The following is a 17018-nucleotide window of genomic DNA, read 5'->3' on the forward strand; positions in this document are numbered from 1 at the left end:
TTTTCTTACTTCATTGCTCTGATTATAATATCCAGTTCAATGCTGAATAGAAGTATTGAAAACTGGTATCCTCGTCTTTTTTCCTTATCTTAGAGGGAACCCTTTCAGTCATTTGCAATTTTGTATAATATTCGCTGCAGGGTTTTTATAGATGCCTTTTTAACAAGTTGAGGAAGTTCCCTTCTATTACTAGTGTATTGAGTGTTTTCATCATTAATGATTCTGTCAAATGCTTTTACTGAATCAATTGTAATGATTGTGCAATTTTTTTCACCTTCATCTATTAAGGTGTATATTACGTTGATTGATTTTCAAGAGCTGAATCACCCTTACGCTTTAGGGGTAAATCCCAATTAGTTATGGTGCATAATCCTTTTCCAAAACTCCTAGAATGGGTTTGCTGGTATATTGGTTAGGGTTTTTTGCATCTAAATTTACAAGGGGTATTGGTCTGTAATTTTTTTTCTTGTTGCTTCTTTGTCTAACTTCAGTTTCAGGGTAATGCTGGCCTCTTAGAATGAGTTAGAAATTATTCCCTCATACTTTTTGGAAGAGTTTGATGACTGATGTTAACTCGTTAAATGTATGGTAATATTCACCAGTGAATCCACGTGCTTGGAAGTCATCAATTTCTGACCAAATCTCTTTACTTAAATGTCTCTTCAGATGTTCTGTTTCTTGTTGAGTCACTTTTGATAGTCTGTGTGTTTCTAGGAATTTGTTCGTTTAGGTTTTCTAATATGTTGGCATATAATTTTCATAGCATTCTCTTACAATTCCTTTTATTTCCATGAGGTTGGTAGAAATGTTCTTACTTTCATTTCTAGTTTTAGTAATTTGAGTCTTCTTTTTCTCTAGTCAGTCTAACAAAAGATTAGTCCATTTTGTTAAACTTTTCACAGAACAAACTTGTGATTTTGCTGAATTTCTTTATTATTTTTCTATTCTCTATTTTATCACTACTCCAATATATATTTTTTCCTTGATTTCTCTAACTTTGCTTAGTTAACTCCTGTTTTTCTAGTTTCTTAAGGTCTAAAGGCTGGTTATTGAGCTGAGATCTTTCTTTTTATTTAATGTAGGCATTTATAGCTGCAAATTTCTTTGTGATTGCTGTTTTCACTGTATCCCATAAGTTGTGATAGATTTCATTTACATTCATCTCTAAGAATTTTTTTACTTCCCAGTTTTTGTCATTTCTTTTTTCCTTTGAATGGGCCAAACTTTCTTGTTTCATTATATTCTTTTTCTTGAAAACTTTTTGAATAATATTTTCAATATTATGTTGTAAATCTGGAAATCATATTCTCCTCCCCTCAGAACTTGTTGTTGTTGCTTGTCGTGGCTTGTATTCATTTAGTGACTTTTCTAAACAATTTTTGAAGAGACCAGGGTTTTTGTTGTGTGTGCTGTCTAAACTCTTTGTTCTTTTACCTTGGTAGTCAGCTGATGGCTTAACAGAAATCTCCTTAAATGCCTGGAGCAAAAATAGAATTACTCTCACAGTCTTTACAGATTGGCTCTGAGTTTGGGCACTCCTTCAGCGCTTAGGTAGCTGTTTACAATTCTGCTTCAGCTGTGACTTCCAGTTTGTGCTGGGCCTAAAGATCAGAGATGAAAGCTTCTGATCCTCAGTGATCTTTTCTCTGTGTGTCTTTCCTCAGGCGCGTGTGTGGCTTTCTAGATTTCCCAGTACACATGGGAGTTTTTCAAAGCCCTTATTCTTCAAAGTTTCTCACTTCCTAGATTTTCCTCCTACACTTTTGGTGTATCTGTTGTTTGGCCCACTGTTTTGTCTTAGGCTGCAGCAGTTTGTTCACTTATCTTTCAAGGTTTTTGAGGATTATCCTACACATAACTGTTTCTTCTCCTCTCTGAGAGTCCCCACAGAGGTGAAACAGAGGCAAGCCCCTGAAGTCAAACACAAATCCTTGGGGAAAAAGTCTGCTCTGCATCCTCATGTACCAGGACCCGTTTAAGAATGCAGGCTGCCATCTTCCAGACTGTTACCATGCCAGGGATGGGGTTGGGCTAAGGGTAAGTTAAATTGCATAAGACTTTCCGGCTGTGTTTCAGTGGTCTTTCTCCTGATTCAGTATTTGCTTAATTTCTGTAAACCTTTGACTATTTCCCAGAGTTCTGATAAAGTTGTTTCTGACAGTTTTTGCCAGTTTTATTCAGTGTTTCTGGGTAGGAATGGTTCCTTAGAGTTACCTACAATACCATTTTCACTGGCATCACTCTTCTGTGAATGATGTTTCGAAGTTTATATCCTTAAGTTCATATCTTACGCTTTTAAAGAAAAACGTGCACTATTTTTCCTGGAAGGAATAATAAATCATGAGAAAGGCATAGCTAGAAATATCTCCAGAATTGATGATCTTGTGAAAATCAATAAAGTGATTTATTATATATATGCCAAGTCAAAATCTTGTTTGTACACTTAAATTTTTGCAAATTAATAAAAACATATCAATATTGCTCCATATAAACCTTTGTATAAACATTAAAGGAAAAAATACACATTAGTTTGTTTTTCTTTTAGTGCTTCCAAAGAATAGAATGTGCAAGTCTACCTGAAGACTTATTGCCCTCATCGTATATAATACAAAGAACAGATGCCGGGGCTTGGGGCAGCCTCAGGTGCAGTTTGTAATGTCTCTGGAAAATACAGAAGCAAGCTGGAGGTAGATTGTTTGGTGGCTGCACCCGCCTCCTCCTGCAGAGAAATAAGTTACAGGGATGCATTTATTGTTCAATAAAGCCCAAGTAGCAGCTTCCTTACTCATTGATTCAAACTATGCTAAATCTTGCATGTTTAAAAGGCACAACTAGAAATTGTTGAAAACTTTATTCAGCACACAGATGATAACCAGTTGGATTCTGTAGTACACCTTATCTTTCTAAAGGATATACTAAGAACACTAGCAGGTGGCCTCTAATCATTCTGGAAATGCCAAGAATGGCAAAGTTCAGATGAGTGAACCCTTATTGCTTGTGGTAGGGGCAGCACTTTTTTTTTTTACTGATTTTAGGCTGCTGAATTAATAATTTAACCTCCTCAGGTGGGAAAACAAATTTAAAAAACCCCAACAAACTGTACACTCAAAGGAAATTCTTAGGGCAAAAGCCCAGCTTTTACTGACAGAGAATCATAAAATTAAAGAGGCTTCACAGCTTTTTCTTAGCCTCTGGAAAGCATCTCCCTTGACTGTTACATTCTAGGAAGGTTCAGCAATATCTATCCTATTCTACTGTAGAGCACAGAAAACTTGTCCTGGGTTCTCATTGGTCTTTGCGATAACATGTTGATCTGTTGTTGATGTGATTAACTTTGTTGAGGAGATGATGGGAATTTATTTTTTCTAGTATCTTCTCAAGGTACTGAATTAAGACTCGTCTTTTAAACCTGAAAGTAAAGAAAGATTTCATTAACCAAAAGGTATCTAAATAATTTCCTCAACATGATAAAGCACATATATGTAAAATGCACAGCTAATATTATAGACAATGGTGAAAGACTTCAAGCCTTCCACCTGATGTCAGGAACAAGACAAGGATGCTTGCTTTTCACCACTGCTATTCAACATTGCACTGAAATATCTAGCTGGAGAAATTAAGCAAGAAAAATAAAGAAAAGGCAACCAAATTAGAAAGGAAGAAATAAAACTATCTCTATTTGCAGATGACATGATCTTTTATATAGCAGTCCCAAGAATCTACAAGAAAACTACTGGAGCTAATAAAATGAATTCAGCAGTGGTGAGCTACAAGATTAATACCCCAAAATCAGTTTCAGTTTTTCCTATATGCCAGCAAAGAATATTCCAAAATGGAAATTAAAACAATTGCATTTCCAATAGCATCTGAAAGATCAAAATATTTAGTAATAAATGTAATCAAAGAGGGAAAAGACTCAGACATGAAAACTACAAAACACTGCTGAAAGAAATTAAAGAAGAACTGAGTAGGACAGCCTGTGTTCACGGATAGGAAGAATTGCTATTGTTAAGATATCAATACAACCCAAAACAATGTACAGATTCAACACAATTCTTACCAAAATCCCTGCCTTTTTTTTGCATAAATGTAAAAGCTGATCCTCAATTCATACCAAATTGCAAGGAGCCTGTGCCAGTTTGAAAGGATGTATGAACCCTAGAAAAGCCATGTTTTCATCCTAATCCCATTTTGTAAAGGCAGCTGTTTCTCTTAACTGCTATTTCGCACTGTATGTTGGAACCTTTAATTAGATTATCTCCAAGAAGATCAAATCAAATGTGGGTATTAAACTTGATTAGATAGAGATGTGACTCCACCCATTTGGGTGGATCTTGACTGGTTTTACTGGAATCCTTAAAAAGAAGAACACTTTGGAAAAAGCTAGAGAACTACAAGAGAAAAAGGCATGAGATTCTGAGAGAGTAGAGAACACCGCAGCACCACAAAGCAGAGAGTCCACCAGCCAGCGATTTTTGGAGATGAAGAAGGAAAATGCCTCCCAGGCAGCTGGAGAGGAAACTAGTAGATGATGCCATGTTCACCATGTGCCCTTCCAGCCAAGAGAGAAACCCTGATCATGTTTGCCATGTGCCTTTCCTGATGAGAGAAACCCTGAACTTCATCGGCCTTCTTGAATCAAGGTATCTTTCCTTGGATGCCTTAGATTGGAATTTTCTATAGACTTGCTTTAATTGAGACATTTCCATGGCCTAAAAATTGTTAACTTGCAACTTATTAAATTCCCCTTTTTAAAAGCCATTCGGTTTCAGGTATATTGCATTCCAGCAGCTGGCAAACTAGAACAGGGCCTCAAATTGCCAAATCAATATTGCAAAAGAATAAGATTGGAGGTCTCACACGTCTTGATTTCAAAGCTTACTGCAGAGTCACTGTAATCAAAACAGCATGGTATTGGCACAAAGATAGTCATATTGACTCATGGAACAGAATTGAGAGTTCAGAGATGAGCCCTAACATCTATGGACGATTGATTTTCTATAAGAGTGCCAAATATATTAATTGGGGAAAGAACAATCTCTTCGACAAATGATGATGGGAATACTGGCTATCCAAATGCAAAAGAATGAGATCGGACCTTACTTCACACCATATACAAAAATTAACTGTAAATGGACTACACTGGTTTGAAACTGTTGTGTATGCAGAAAAGCCATGTTCTTTAACCCTAATTCAGTATTTCTGGGTGGGATCTTTTAATTAAGCTGTTTCATGGAGATGTGACCCACTCAATTGTGGGTGGGACCTTTTGATTAGGTGGTTTCCATGGAGATGTGTCTCCACTCTTTCAAGGCGGGATTCCTTACTGGAGTTCTTTAAGAGGGAATTATTTTGGAAAAAGCTTCAGAGCCCACAGACCCAGAGACCTTTGGAGATGCAGAAAGAAAATCCCCAGGGAAGCCTTACAAAACAAGAAGCTGGGAGAGAAAGCTAGTAGATGTTGCCATGTGCCTTCCCAGCTGACAGAGGTGTTCCGGAGGGCATCAGCCTTTCTTGAGTGAAGGTAACCTCTTGCTGGAGCCTAAATTTGGACGTTTTCATGGCCTTAGATTGTAAACTTGCAACTTAATAAATTCTCTTTTTAAAAGCCATTCCATTTCTGTGCTAGTGATAAATGAAAGAGAGGGTAAGGGGTATGGTATGTATAGTCTTTTTTTTTCTGTTATCATTTTATTTCTTTTTCTGTTGTCTTTTTATTTCTTTTTCTAAATCGATGCAAATGTTCTAAGAAATGATGAATATGCAACTATGTGATGATATTGAGAATTGCTGATTGTACATGTAGAATTGAATGATATGCTAATATTTTTGTTTGTTTGCTATTTTTTTTAATTAATAAAAAAAAAGCCATTCCACTTCTGGTATATAGCCATCCTGGCAGCTTTAACAAACTAAAACAGGGAGTGGGATGCTGCTGCAGTTTGCAAATACCAAACATGTTGGAATGGCTTTTTAAATGGATAAGGGGGAAAATCTGGAAGAGTTGTGAGGATCTTAACAGAGAAGGCCTAGAATGCTTGATAGAGAAGGCCTAGACTGCTGGTAGTAATGTGGACTCTAAGGATACACTTCTGATAATGCTTTAGAAATGATGCATGTGTTATTGCAAACTGGAAAGAAGGTGATCCTTGCTTTAAAGTGGCAAAGAATTTGGCAAAATTTACCACTGGTTTTGGATAGAAAGCAGATTTTAAAAGCCACAAGCTGGGATAATTAGCTGAACAGATTTCCAAATTAAATGTGGAAAGTGCAGTCTGGATGCTCCTTGCAGCTTATAGGGAATTGTGACAGGAAAGAGATAAGCTGAGAACTGAACTCCCAGGTACAAAGAAACCAGAAATTGATGGCCTGGAAAATCCTGGGCTTCCAGGAAGGGAGACCCCAGAGAATAGTGCCCCACATGAGGATTTAACCAAACATGGAAACAGTCAGCCATTTCAGAAAAAGCCAGGATTGGAGATGGAGTTATCCAGGAAGGACTTGTGGAAAGTCCTCTTGTTTGATGGGTATGATCCTTGTCTACTACATAGAAAACCAACAAGAATGCTGTGGGATTCGTATAAATGGAACCATTGCAGTCTGGGCTAAAAGGGACACAGAAGGGGCAAATTGAAGGAAAAATAACTTCAAAAGCAGAACCATGGAAACTTCAAGGTCTGAAGCCAAGAAAGCTCAGGTTAGGAAAGTGGATCCACCCATGCACTTGGAGAGGGTGAGTTTGTCCTGAAAGCAGAGGGTGGCCTTCCACCTCCATGTTCTGGAAGGGTTTTGGTGTCCCAGGCCTTCGCGAGGGTGGAGCACATTCCTTGGAGATTGGGGAGAGCCTTGCTGCCAGCCCATTGTTCTGAGGGGGTTGTTGCCTCGATGCTTGGAGAGGGTGGAGCCCAGAAAAAAGTGGTCTCCCCAGTGTCCTTCAATGCTGCAATTCTCACCCCACTATTTGGAGAGAGCAAGTCTTCTGCGTAGGCCCTTGGAAAAGGTGGGACTGCCACTTTCTAAAGCCCTGAGGATGAATGACTCTCAGGCTTTGAAATCTAATGGAGTTTGCCCTGCAGGTTTTCAGAACTGTTTGGGTCCAGTGACCCCTGTGTTCCTTCCAATTTCTCCCTATGGAAAAGGGAATATGTATCCTATGATTGCCCCTTCTTTATGTGTGGTAGCAGAAAACTTGTTCTCAATTTTACAGGTCCACAGCCAGAGAATTTTGCCTTAGGCTAGATCGTGCCTGTGGCTGACTTTGATGAGATTTTATACTGTTTCTGACTTTGTATTGTATTTGTGTTGTTACTGAAATGGTTTAAATCTTTCTGACATTGTGATAGAATGAACGTATTTTGCATTTGGAAAGAACATGTCTTTTCAGGGTCCAGAGGGGAGAATGTGTTGGTTTGAAACCATAAGCTGTGTTCTTTAACCCTGATTTAGTACTGCTGGGTGAGAGCTTTTGATTAAGCTGTTTCCATGGAGATATGACCCACCCAACTGTGGGTGGCTCTTTTTTGATTAGGTAATTTCCATGGAGATGTGTCTCCACCCATTCAAGGCAGGGTTCCTTACTGGAGTCCTTTAAGAAGGAATTATTTCGGAAAAAGCTTCAGAGCCCACACAGCCAAGGACCTTTGGAGATGCAGAAGGAAAACCCCCAGGAAAGGCTTCCAAAATAAGAAGCTGAGAGAGAAAGCTAGCAGACATCACCATGTGCCTTCCCAGCTGACAGAGGTGTTCTGGAGGGCATCAGCTTTTCTTGAGTGAAGGTAAACTGTTGTTGGTGCCTTAATTTGAACATTTTCATGGCCTTAAAACTGTAAACTTGCAACTTAATAAATTCCCTTTTTAAAAGCTATTCTGTTCCTGATATATTGCATCCCGGCAGCTTTAGAAAACTAAAACATGGACCAAGGACCTAAACAAAACTAAAACCATAAAATTCTTAGAAAAAACCTTCATAACTATGGATTTGGTGGTGATTTTCCAGACATATGACAATGAAAGCATGAACAAAAAAGAAAAAACAGATAAAATGTACTTCATCAAAATTAAAAACTTTTGTACATCAAAAGATATTATCAAGAAAGTGAAAAAACCTACAAACCTACACAGCGGGAGAAAATAATTGCTAACCATAGCTGATAAGAGTATAATATCCAGAATGTATAAAGGACTGCTGCAACCAACACAATAACAAAAAGACTACTAACCCAATTAGAAGATGGGCAAAGGATTTGAATAGACATTTTCCAAAGAAGACATACAAATAGCCAATAACCAAATGAAAAGATGCTCAATATCACTGGTTTTCAGGGAAGTGCAAATCAAAACCACAATAAGATACCACTTCACACCCATTAGGATTGCTATTATTGAAAAAAAACAATAATAAGTATTGGCAAAGGATGCAGAGACACTGCAACTCTTACACATTGTTGGAAGGTTTTAAATGGTGATGCTACTGTGGAAATGGGTTTGGCAGCTCCTCAAAAGTTAAGTACAGAATTATCGTATGACCCAGCAATCCCACTTCTAGGTATATACCCCAAAATATTGGAAGTAGGGACTTGAAAAGATACTTGCATGCTGATGTTCATAGCAGCATATTCACAATTGCCAAAAGATGGAAGCAGTCCAAGTGTCCATCATCAGATGGATTAACAAAATGATGTGGTATGGATACACAATGCAATATTGTTCACCCATAAAAAGGAATGAAGTTCTGATGCATGCCACAGTATGCATGAACTTCGAAGGCTTCATGTTCAGTGAAATAAGTCAGACACAAAAAATCAAATATTGCGTAATCTTGCTTATGTGACATGCCTAGAAAAAGCAAGTTAACAGGGGTTGGGTGGGGAAGGTGAGGGGAGGAGAACTTATTGTTTAATAGGTGGAAAGGTTCTGTTTGCGGTGATGAAAAAGTTTTGGTCATGGATGTTGGCGATCGTTGCACAGTATTGTGAATGCAAGTAATAGCACTGAATTGTACATTGAAAAGTGGCTAAAATGGTAAATTTTGAGTTTTATACATATTTAAATATGTATATTTGAAAGTTTTTCAAAAATAAAATTGAGTTAAAAAGGCTTGTAAAGCACCTATGATGTGCAAGTAACTATGGGAGATAGAAAGAGCAGCTTAAAATTTCCATGGGACTATCACATGCATCTTCATGGAAAGATACAGTTTAGCAAACACCAAGAGTGTCAGTTAAGGGCCCAAGCCCACCTGAGACTACAGTGGGCCTGGAAATCTCTGAGGACTCAGATGAATATGTTAGACTCAGATAATATCAATCTAAATGCCTGTGGAGAGCATGCTTATAAGTGAAGGCCAGGTTTTGAGAAAAGCAAAGGCAGTGCCTGTTCCTTCCACTTTTCTGGGAGAGGCTCCCTTGCATAAGGAAAAAAAAAGAAGAGTTCCTCTTTCCACCCACCTTGTTGCTTCCTTGATGGTAAATTCAACAAATTGCTTCTTGACCTCCAGAGATCCTTGTACTTCTTCAAGCAAAATGAAAATTCTTTCATATTCTAAAGACATTTAAAAAATTGTTAATGTTTCTAAAAATATGAACAGGAAATACTACTTAAGTCTTTGGGTACCCTCAGTAATCATTCATAATGGGCTACCAAGCTACATATAGTTTGTATTTTAAACACTTAGATACAGATATCTGCACGTACCTACTACAAAAACTCTTGTGAACACTAACCGAGTGTAGTAGTTTGAATAATAGTGCCCTAAACTTGTCCATGTCCTAATCCCTGGAACATGTTAATATGTTACCTTACATGGCAAAAGACAATTTGCAGATGTAATTAAGTTAATGATAATGAGATGGGGACAGTATACATAATTCTCCATGTGGGCTGAATATAATCATATATGTCCTTATAAGAGGAGACAGTCAGAATGGGGTAATAGAGAGAAAAATGTAAGGATGAGAGTAGAGGTCTGAGACCAGAGAAGTTACTATGCTGCTGTCTGAAAGGCTGAAGAAGAGGTTATGGGCCAAGGAATGCAGGCATCCACTAGAAGCTAAAAAGTCAAGGGTACGGATTGTTTCTCAAGGTCCACAGAAGGAACCTTGGTCTGCAAACACCTTGATTTTACCCAGTGAAAATGATTTCAGAATTCTGAGCTTAAGAACTGTAAAACAATAAATTTGTGTTGTTTAAGCCATGACGTTTATGGTAATTTGGAACAGTAACAACAGGAAACTAATATGACAAACAAGAAAACCAAAAAAGAAAAAAAAAGGTGTATTGATTTTTTTTTTTTTTGCTGTTTACTTTTTTTTTGTATGCTGTATAGCAAGGTCACATTTCATTCGTTTTCCCTGTGAGTATCCCATTGTTACAGCACATTTGTTGAATTGTTGTTTGTTTGTGTGTTTGGGAAGTGTATGGGCCAGGTCTCCCACATGGCAGGCAAGAATTCCACCATTGAACTACCCCCACAGCCCCAGTATATTGATTCTTTTAAATCAAAGTAAAAAGGAAAACACTTTAAAGTGGAAAACACTTTAAATTTCTGCCAAAAAATGTGCCTGAATACAAAGCTGAAATGTTTTCTAAATCATAGAATGACAGTAACCTCTCATTGTTTTATTGATAGATGTTCTTTCCTTACTTACTTCTTCCAAACTTTCGAACTTCCTTCATTAATTGATGTTTTATATCAGCATTGATTCCCTGTGCCATAGCAGGAGTTATCTGCATTGTATTCAGCGCAGTTCCCAAAGAAGACACGGGTGTGACTTTTCGATCATCTACAGAGAGATTGCAGTTTACGGTTCCACCTACAAGAGCATTACTACAAGGTTGGTGAACCAGTCCATCTTTCCTGAGACAAGTTATGTCATTAGATACAGAATCCAGTTTGTTGGCTGAAATACCATCTCCTGGCATATGCACAAGATCTGGTGGAACAGATTTTGACAAGAAGCCATCAGGTGGTGTTTGACCATTTTCCATCTTTTCCTCATGGCAATCATGAATGACAGTAGCATCTAGAAAACAAAGTAAGAGGTTGAGCTTGAGGTAGGTACATTTCATTACCCCCATATATACAACCTTGTCCACTTCAGTTTCTTAGTAAGTATTTATTTCATAAAGCAGGAGGATGTATCAGGTAGGAATCTCAACCCCCTCATATTGAGCTCAGGAAAGATAGCACAATATAAACTACCTTCTCTTCTTGCCACTATAAATACATACAAAAACCAAGAGAGACAGTACAACTAATAAACATTCACAGATACCTGGCAGTCATGACTTAGCATTGTCTTGTTACCCTTCACAGGTGGCAAAGCTGCAAGTTTCACTCAATGCCATGATTTCTGAAATTCGCATTTAAACTTCCATGCTTTACTGAGCAAGAAGCCAGATAATGTGGGCACCCCTCAACCTCTGTCTTTTCTACCTCCAAAATACTAAAAAAATAGAGGTGCCATTAGGTTTTAAAGCCCTGTCTGACTCCATCACCAAATATACCTCTCTGGATGATTCTCCTCACCCTTCTCTCTGTTTCAGAGGAGTGGGTTTCTTTTTTTTATATAGGAAACATTTTATTTTAAAAAGAGATAATACAATTATAGAGAAACATTAAAGTTAGTTATATCTGCATGGTGGGTACATGGATGTTCATTATATTATTCACTGAAATATTTCAAAATTCACAAAAGTTGATTATTGAATAACAGGATCATAGCTGAGTTTTTTTTCTTTTCTTTTTTTTTTGGAGTGGGTTTCTTTTAACTCCAAGTCTGACACCTCTACTTCATTTAATCAACTTCCTCTGCACAGGCACTGTGCCAGGATACAGGGATCAGCAGTGAACCAAACAGACAGAAACAATCCCTACCCTTATAAAACTTACATCCTCTTAGGGATGTCAGACAGTAGGTACACCATATGCAAACAAAATAATTACAGGTTGAATTCTTGTTGGGAAAGAAACAAACAGGGATGTAATAAAGAGGAAGAGAGGACAGAGTGGTTAAGCAGGGCCTTACTGAGGGGCTGTTCTTTGAGCAGAGCCTTAGAAGATGAGCTGGTCATTAGAAGATCCAGAGGATGAGTTCTAAGAGTTGGTAAGGGCAAGTGCACAGGCCATGAGGAAGAAAGAGCCTGGTGCAAGAGTAAGAGAGAGAGCAAAGAGAGCAAGGAGGAGACTGATCAGAGAGGTTATAGGAAGAGGATGGCAGGGGCCAGTTCATGAAGATCCTTGTAGACAATAGCAAGGAGTTCAGATTCTGTTCTGAGTGCATGGAAACATTAAGAAAGGATTTTTCAAGAGGGCCGTGGCATGATATACGTTTCTTTTCATCATGATCACTCTTGCAATAGGGCAGAAAGAGGGTTATATGGGGGCAAGAAAGGGGGGCAGGTAGACCAGAAGCGAGGTTACTGTGAAAGATCATGACAACACGGACTACTAGAGGGATGGAGGGAAGTGGTGGGATTTAGGATTTATATTGGATGTCAAGATGCGAGGAATTTCTAAGGAATTTAAAGCAAGAGAATAATGAAAGAGAAATCACAGCAATGCTAAGGTTTTTCACTGCACTACTGGGTGAACAATAGGGCCATGGGTGTGCAGGAGCTGGCAGACAATGGTTGTGAGGGCAGCTCGTACCCAGCCATTCCTGAGTCTGAGTACGTATTCAGTGACTTTACGTTGGCAACATGAAATGAACCATGTTGGGAGGTATTTACACTGTGGACATCATCAAACACTACAAATCAGGGTGTCCACCCTCCTACCTTCCCCCACCTGTGTATAGATGGCTTTTAAAGCTTTACCACCACACTGCTGGCTGGTAACATTAACTGAGATGGAGAAAGCTCAAAATAGAGCTGGTCTCGAGAAGGGGAAGGACAAGAGTTTAGTTTAAAACATGGGACTAGTGGAGTTCTATATGCCCATTAGACACCTAAGTGGTGATGCCATGTAGTTGAATTTGAGCCTGCAGTTCATGAACAAATTGTAGCCTAGAAGTATACATGAGGATGTTGGAATATAAGTCATACTTAGAGCCCCAGGACTACATGGGATCAACTTTAGAGATAGTGTAGAGAAGAGGATTGAGCTTTGGGGCCCTACAAAATTTAGAGGTGGGAAAGAAGAAGATAAACCAGAAAAAGCAAATGAAAAGGGAACACTAGTAAGAGAGGAAGAGAGACAGTAGAGCTGGGTATACAGAAAGCCAAGGTTTCCATGTGAGAAAGGGAGTGTACATGTGTCAGTGCTGTGGAGAAGCAATAGACACTGGTGACCTTGATGAGAACAGAGTACAAGGGGCAGAAGCCAAACTTGAACTGGGTTGAGGACAGGCAGAGAGCAAGTGCTGACCCATGCTCCTATTAAGCCCATCTTCTCCTACTGCTCAGCAGCCAGCTTTCTCCTTCTCACTCTTGTAGCCACTCCAAATGGCTTGTCCTGACAAAGCAAACATGCTCACATCTCTCTGTTCCATGTTAATTACTATTTAGGTAAAGATCTTATTTCTACTCATATAGATTGAGCTCTTCAACACAGGGTTTCAGCTCACCACAAGGCTTATTGTACCTACGAGGCAGATAATTGAATAATGGTTTACTTAATGAACAAAAATTTAACACAAGAGAAATGAATACAAGGAAAATAAGATTGTTTAGTGTCTTAGTCCTTTAGGAGCCATAATGAAATCATAACCACTACTCTATACCTGTATGAACTAGGGTGGGTTTTATGAGGTTTGGATAAGATGGGAACCACAAGGCTGAGGGTGGTCCCTTTCCGCCCACATGGTTAGTTACAGTAGGTGGTGTTTGTGGTTTCCTCAACAGCAGGGACATACTCCGCCTTCTCTTAGATGACATAGGACTGTTGGGTTCTCCAGGACGTTTCACTTTGCTTTGAGGCCCTGCCACAAATTCATCTGCTTCATCAATCATCATTCCCTACAAAACATCATTGAACATATGCCATTAAAGAGAAGAATCTGGCCAGCAGAAAATGGCAAACACTCTTCAAATGCGTATACAACTATAGATTAAATCATTAATTTAAGTTTTAATCATGGGCCAAAGATTTACTCTCCCCCAGCCCATACTCTGTCCTCCAGAAATGCAAATAAATTTTAGTCTAGTTTAAGTGAAACAAGGAAGAAAGTGAAATACAAGCTGTTATTCAAGGCCAAGGAACAGCTTTCATGAAACAAAGTGAGATGAATCCATGGTTACCTATTTGAAGAATTAGAAATTATTTCACCCTTGTTAGAAATAAGTCTTTTTTGTGCTTTAAACTGATCATTAACAAATATCAATTGTCACTATACAGATAGTGAATATGGTGGAAATGTAATTCCCCCAACTGCCAACTCTACAGAGCTCCAAGTGTGTTCGCCTTGTGCTGGGTGGGGGGCATTTTATTGAATAGTTTGTTTAACACTTGCAATGTTACTATAATACAATTACAGCAATCTTTAAATTTACTTTTCATTACAAATATTTGTCAAGTTTTGTTTCAGAAACATTTTCCTCGCTCCCTGGCACAGGTACCTCAGACACAGCAGAAAAAACGCATTCATAACACAATAAAGGCAAACAGTATTCATGTAAACCTCTTTCATTAATTTCCCACAATTAAGAAATCAAAGAATCATAGATATTGGATAAAGTTAATAGATTTAGTTCCAATTTCAGAGAAGATCAATCAGTTTGCTGGTTAACCGTGACGGGGCTAACTTTCTATTGCAATAAATGCTGCAAGCTTACCCCTGGCTTTCAATCCTTAAAAACATCCCTCAAAACCTAATAAATGCATTTCAGGATAAAAAGATAACATTGAAAACCCAGAAGGAGAAACTTTTGAAGCAGGGCGCTCAGAATCATGGACATAATTTTCTTAAATGACAGGTAGGCATGATTTAGTCCTTGTAGTTTACCAACACACGTAACAAGACAATTATAGTCACTCAAAATGTAACCAAGTAGGTATTTAAGATATATTGGCATGTACGTACATATTGCTAGTATACACAGTGAAAGTTTGTCATAATATTATTTCATTATATCCATGACCAAAGCAGAAAGAAAAAAAAACCCTACTCAATTTGAATTTCATTATAAAGGACTTTTTCAAGAACCAAGAGTACGGAATGGTGGGAGATATGTCCTAGGGATGTGATTGGTCTTGATATTAAAATGACTTCTAACAACTGCGGGTAAAATTACAAAGGAAGCAAGGATTTTTGTTATTCAAGGACATCTCTTTCTCTGGTTGGAAGTTTGGTGCTTAGACTCATAGCCTTCCAGAGCTGAGACAGGAAACAAACTGTGCTGAGAAATAGGCCCCTGGCCAGCTGCTCCTTTCTACTTCCTCTCTGTGAAGCAGAGGTCAGGAGGCAGGGATTGATGACAAAACCAAGAAGTCTGGGTGGGGGGGATTTTAACTGCTGGGGGTGGGATAAAAGATAAATGCCAGAGATATAGTAGACTAGCTGAAAGCTGTATTCATCCCCAAATAATCCAAATACATGACCTCCATTATCTGAAAACAATTGAGGGTGCACGGGTAGTTCAGTAGTAGAATCTCACATGCCATGCAGGAGACCCGGGTTCAATTCCCGGCCCATGCATGGGACTCCCCCCCAAAAAAAAACAATGCTGTGAACAAAATTTCCTATGATACACATATCACATACCTGCCTCTGTGCATGTGTATGTATAGATACATACATATATGGAAGAAGACGCATTAAAAAAAAGAAAACAATTGTGATAAATGAGTTCTTCACACCATTTCCATTTCTCAGGAAGCAACAGTGCAAAAAGGGGGCACACATTTTCATTTAAAATCTCCTACCTACCAGGTAGTGATCTAAATGTTTTACAGTTATTAACTCACTTATTATCCAAAGAGTTCTACAAATTAGGTGGAATTACTATCCACATTGTTACAACCAAGGAAATCAGGGCACAGAAAGATTAAGAAAAACTCCAATTGGAGTTTTAAGTCTAGTTTTGTTACAGACGAGATTACTGCAGTTTATGTACCTGGATAAATAGTGGTCTCCTCCATCAGTGCAGGTCTAATCAAATTTGTTTTCAGGCTTTAATGGTCAAATCAAAATGTCACACACATAGACACATGCAAATTGCAAAAATGTCTCTATGCAATCCAATTATGCAATACCCCCCAATACTTCATATTCAAGGGGAACATCTAGTCATTGTCTAAATGGGCACTAGAGATCTATATAACAGAAATGGAGGAAGTAGCTAATGATCTTGACATTAAAAGGAGTTAGTGTGGGGAGGGCAGTGGGAAAGAAAATAGACTCTGAAGCTAGAAAGATGTTTGTTCAAAACCTGGCTTTTTCTCTTACCAGCTGTGTCATTCAAGCCCTTTGACACTGTAAGCCTTGATTTCTTTTTATTAAAGAGGGGATAGTAATACTTGTCCTTCCAGAATGGTTACAAGCATTAAATGCAGTGAGTTACAATACTAGCTCCTAGTAAGAAAATAAATGGCATCTATTATTCCTGTTCCATCAGCATGCTTGCATCAGAAGCCTCCTGCTTTTCATTCACATAAGAGCCCCGATGTCATATTTTATCTTTTCAATAACCAGAAGGAGAACCTCTGCTTTGTATTCATCTTTCCAAGAAGAAGAGAATTAAAGGGCACGAATATCACAATTTAGGCAGATGCACAAATAGTCATCCTACCTTCTTATCTTGTTTAAATGGATTGCCAAAAGTGTGGAGTCTTTTAGGTTGATCTGGATCAATCTCTCGAAGTGGAGAAACCAATGTCTTCAGATATTCCTGATAGTTGCCCATTTGTGCAACTGGAACACTATGAAGGGAATCTGCCAAATCAACAGAAAAGAAATTGACACTATGCTGAAGTATGCGATCCTTTGGGAGGACGTGGTCATAGTCTGGTACCTCTGCACCAAATACAGTCTAGAATCTCGTATCTAGAATCATCCTATTCTAAAATATAGAATTATCTC

General features: G+C 38.4%; 1 protein-coding gene across 6 annotated transcripts in view; it reads right to left on the reverse strand.

The window, feature by feature from the left end:
• Positions 1 to 2644: 2644 nt before the first annotated feature.
• INTS6L (integrator complex subunit 6 like) overlaps positions 2645 to 17018 on the reverse strand; it is a 61639-nt gene continuing 47265 nt past the window's right edge. For 3 of the 6 annotated variants that reach the window (XM_077145222.1, XM_077145223.1, XM_077145218.1), the window contains 5 exons: positions 16729 to 16871; positions 13722 to 13956; positions 10647 to 11021; positions 9447 to 9540; positions 2647 to 3409 (listed from right to left, as the gene is read on the reverse strand). In XM_077145222.1, the coding sequence (XP_077001337.1) occupies positions 3286 to 3409; positions 9447 to 9540; positions 10647 to 11021; positions 13722 to 13956; positions 16729 to 16871 (971 nt within the window). In that variant the 3' untranslated portion in view covers positions 2647 to 3285. Of the gene's footprint in view, positions 3410 to 9446; positions 9541 to 10646; positions 11022 to 13721; positions 13957 to 16728; positions 16872 to 17018 lie in introns of all 6 variants that reach the window. The other 3 variants (XM_077145219.1, XM_077145220.1, XM_077145221.1) reach the window with 3 other exon arrangements.

The sequence above is a fragment of the Tamandua tetradactyla genome, chromosome X (assembly GCF_023851605.1).
Source record: "Tamandua tetradactyla isolate mTamTet1 chromosome X, mTamTet1.pri, whole genome shotgun sequence".
NCBI lineage: Eukaryota > Metazoa > Chordata > Mammalia > Pilosa > Myrmecophagidae > Tamandua > Tamandua tetradactyla.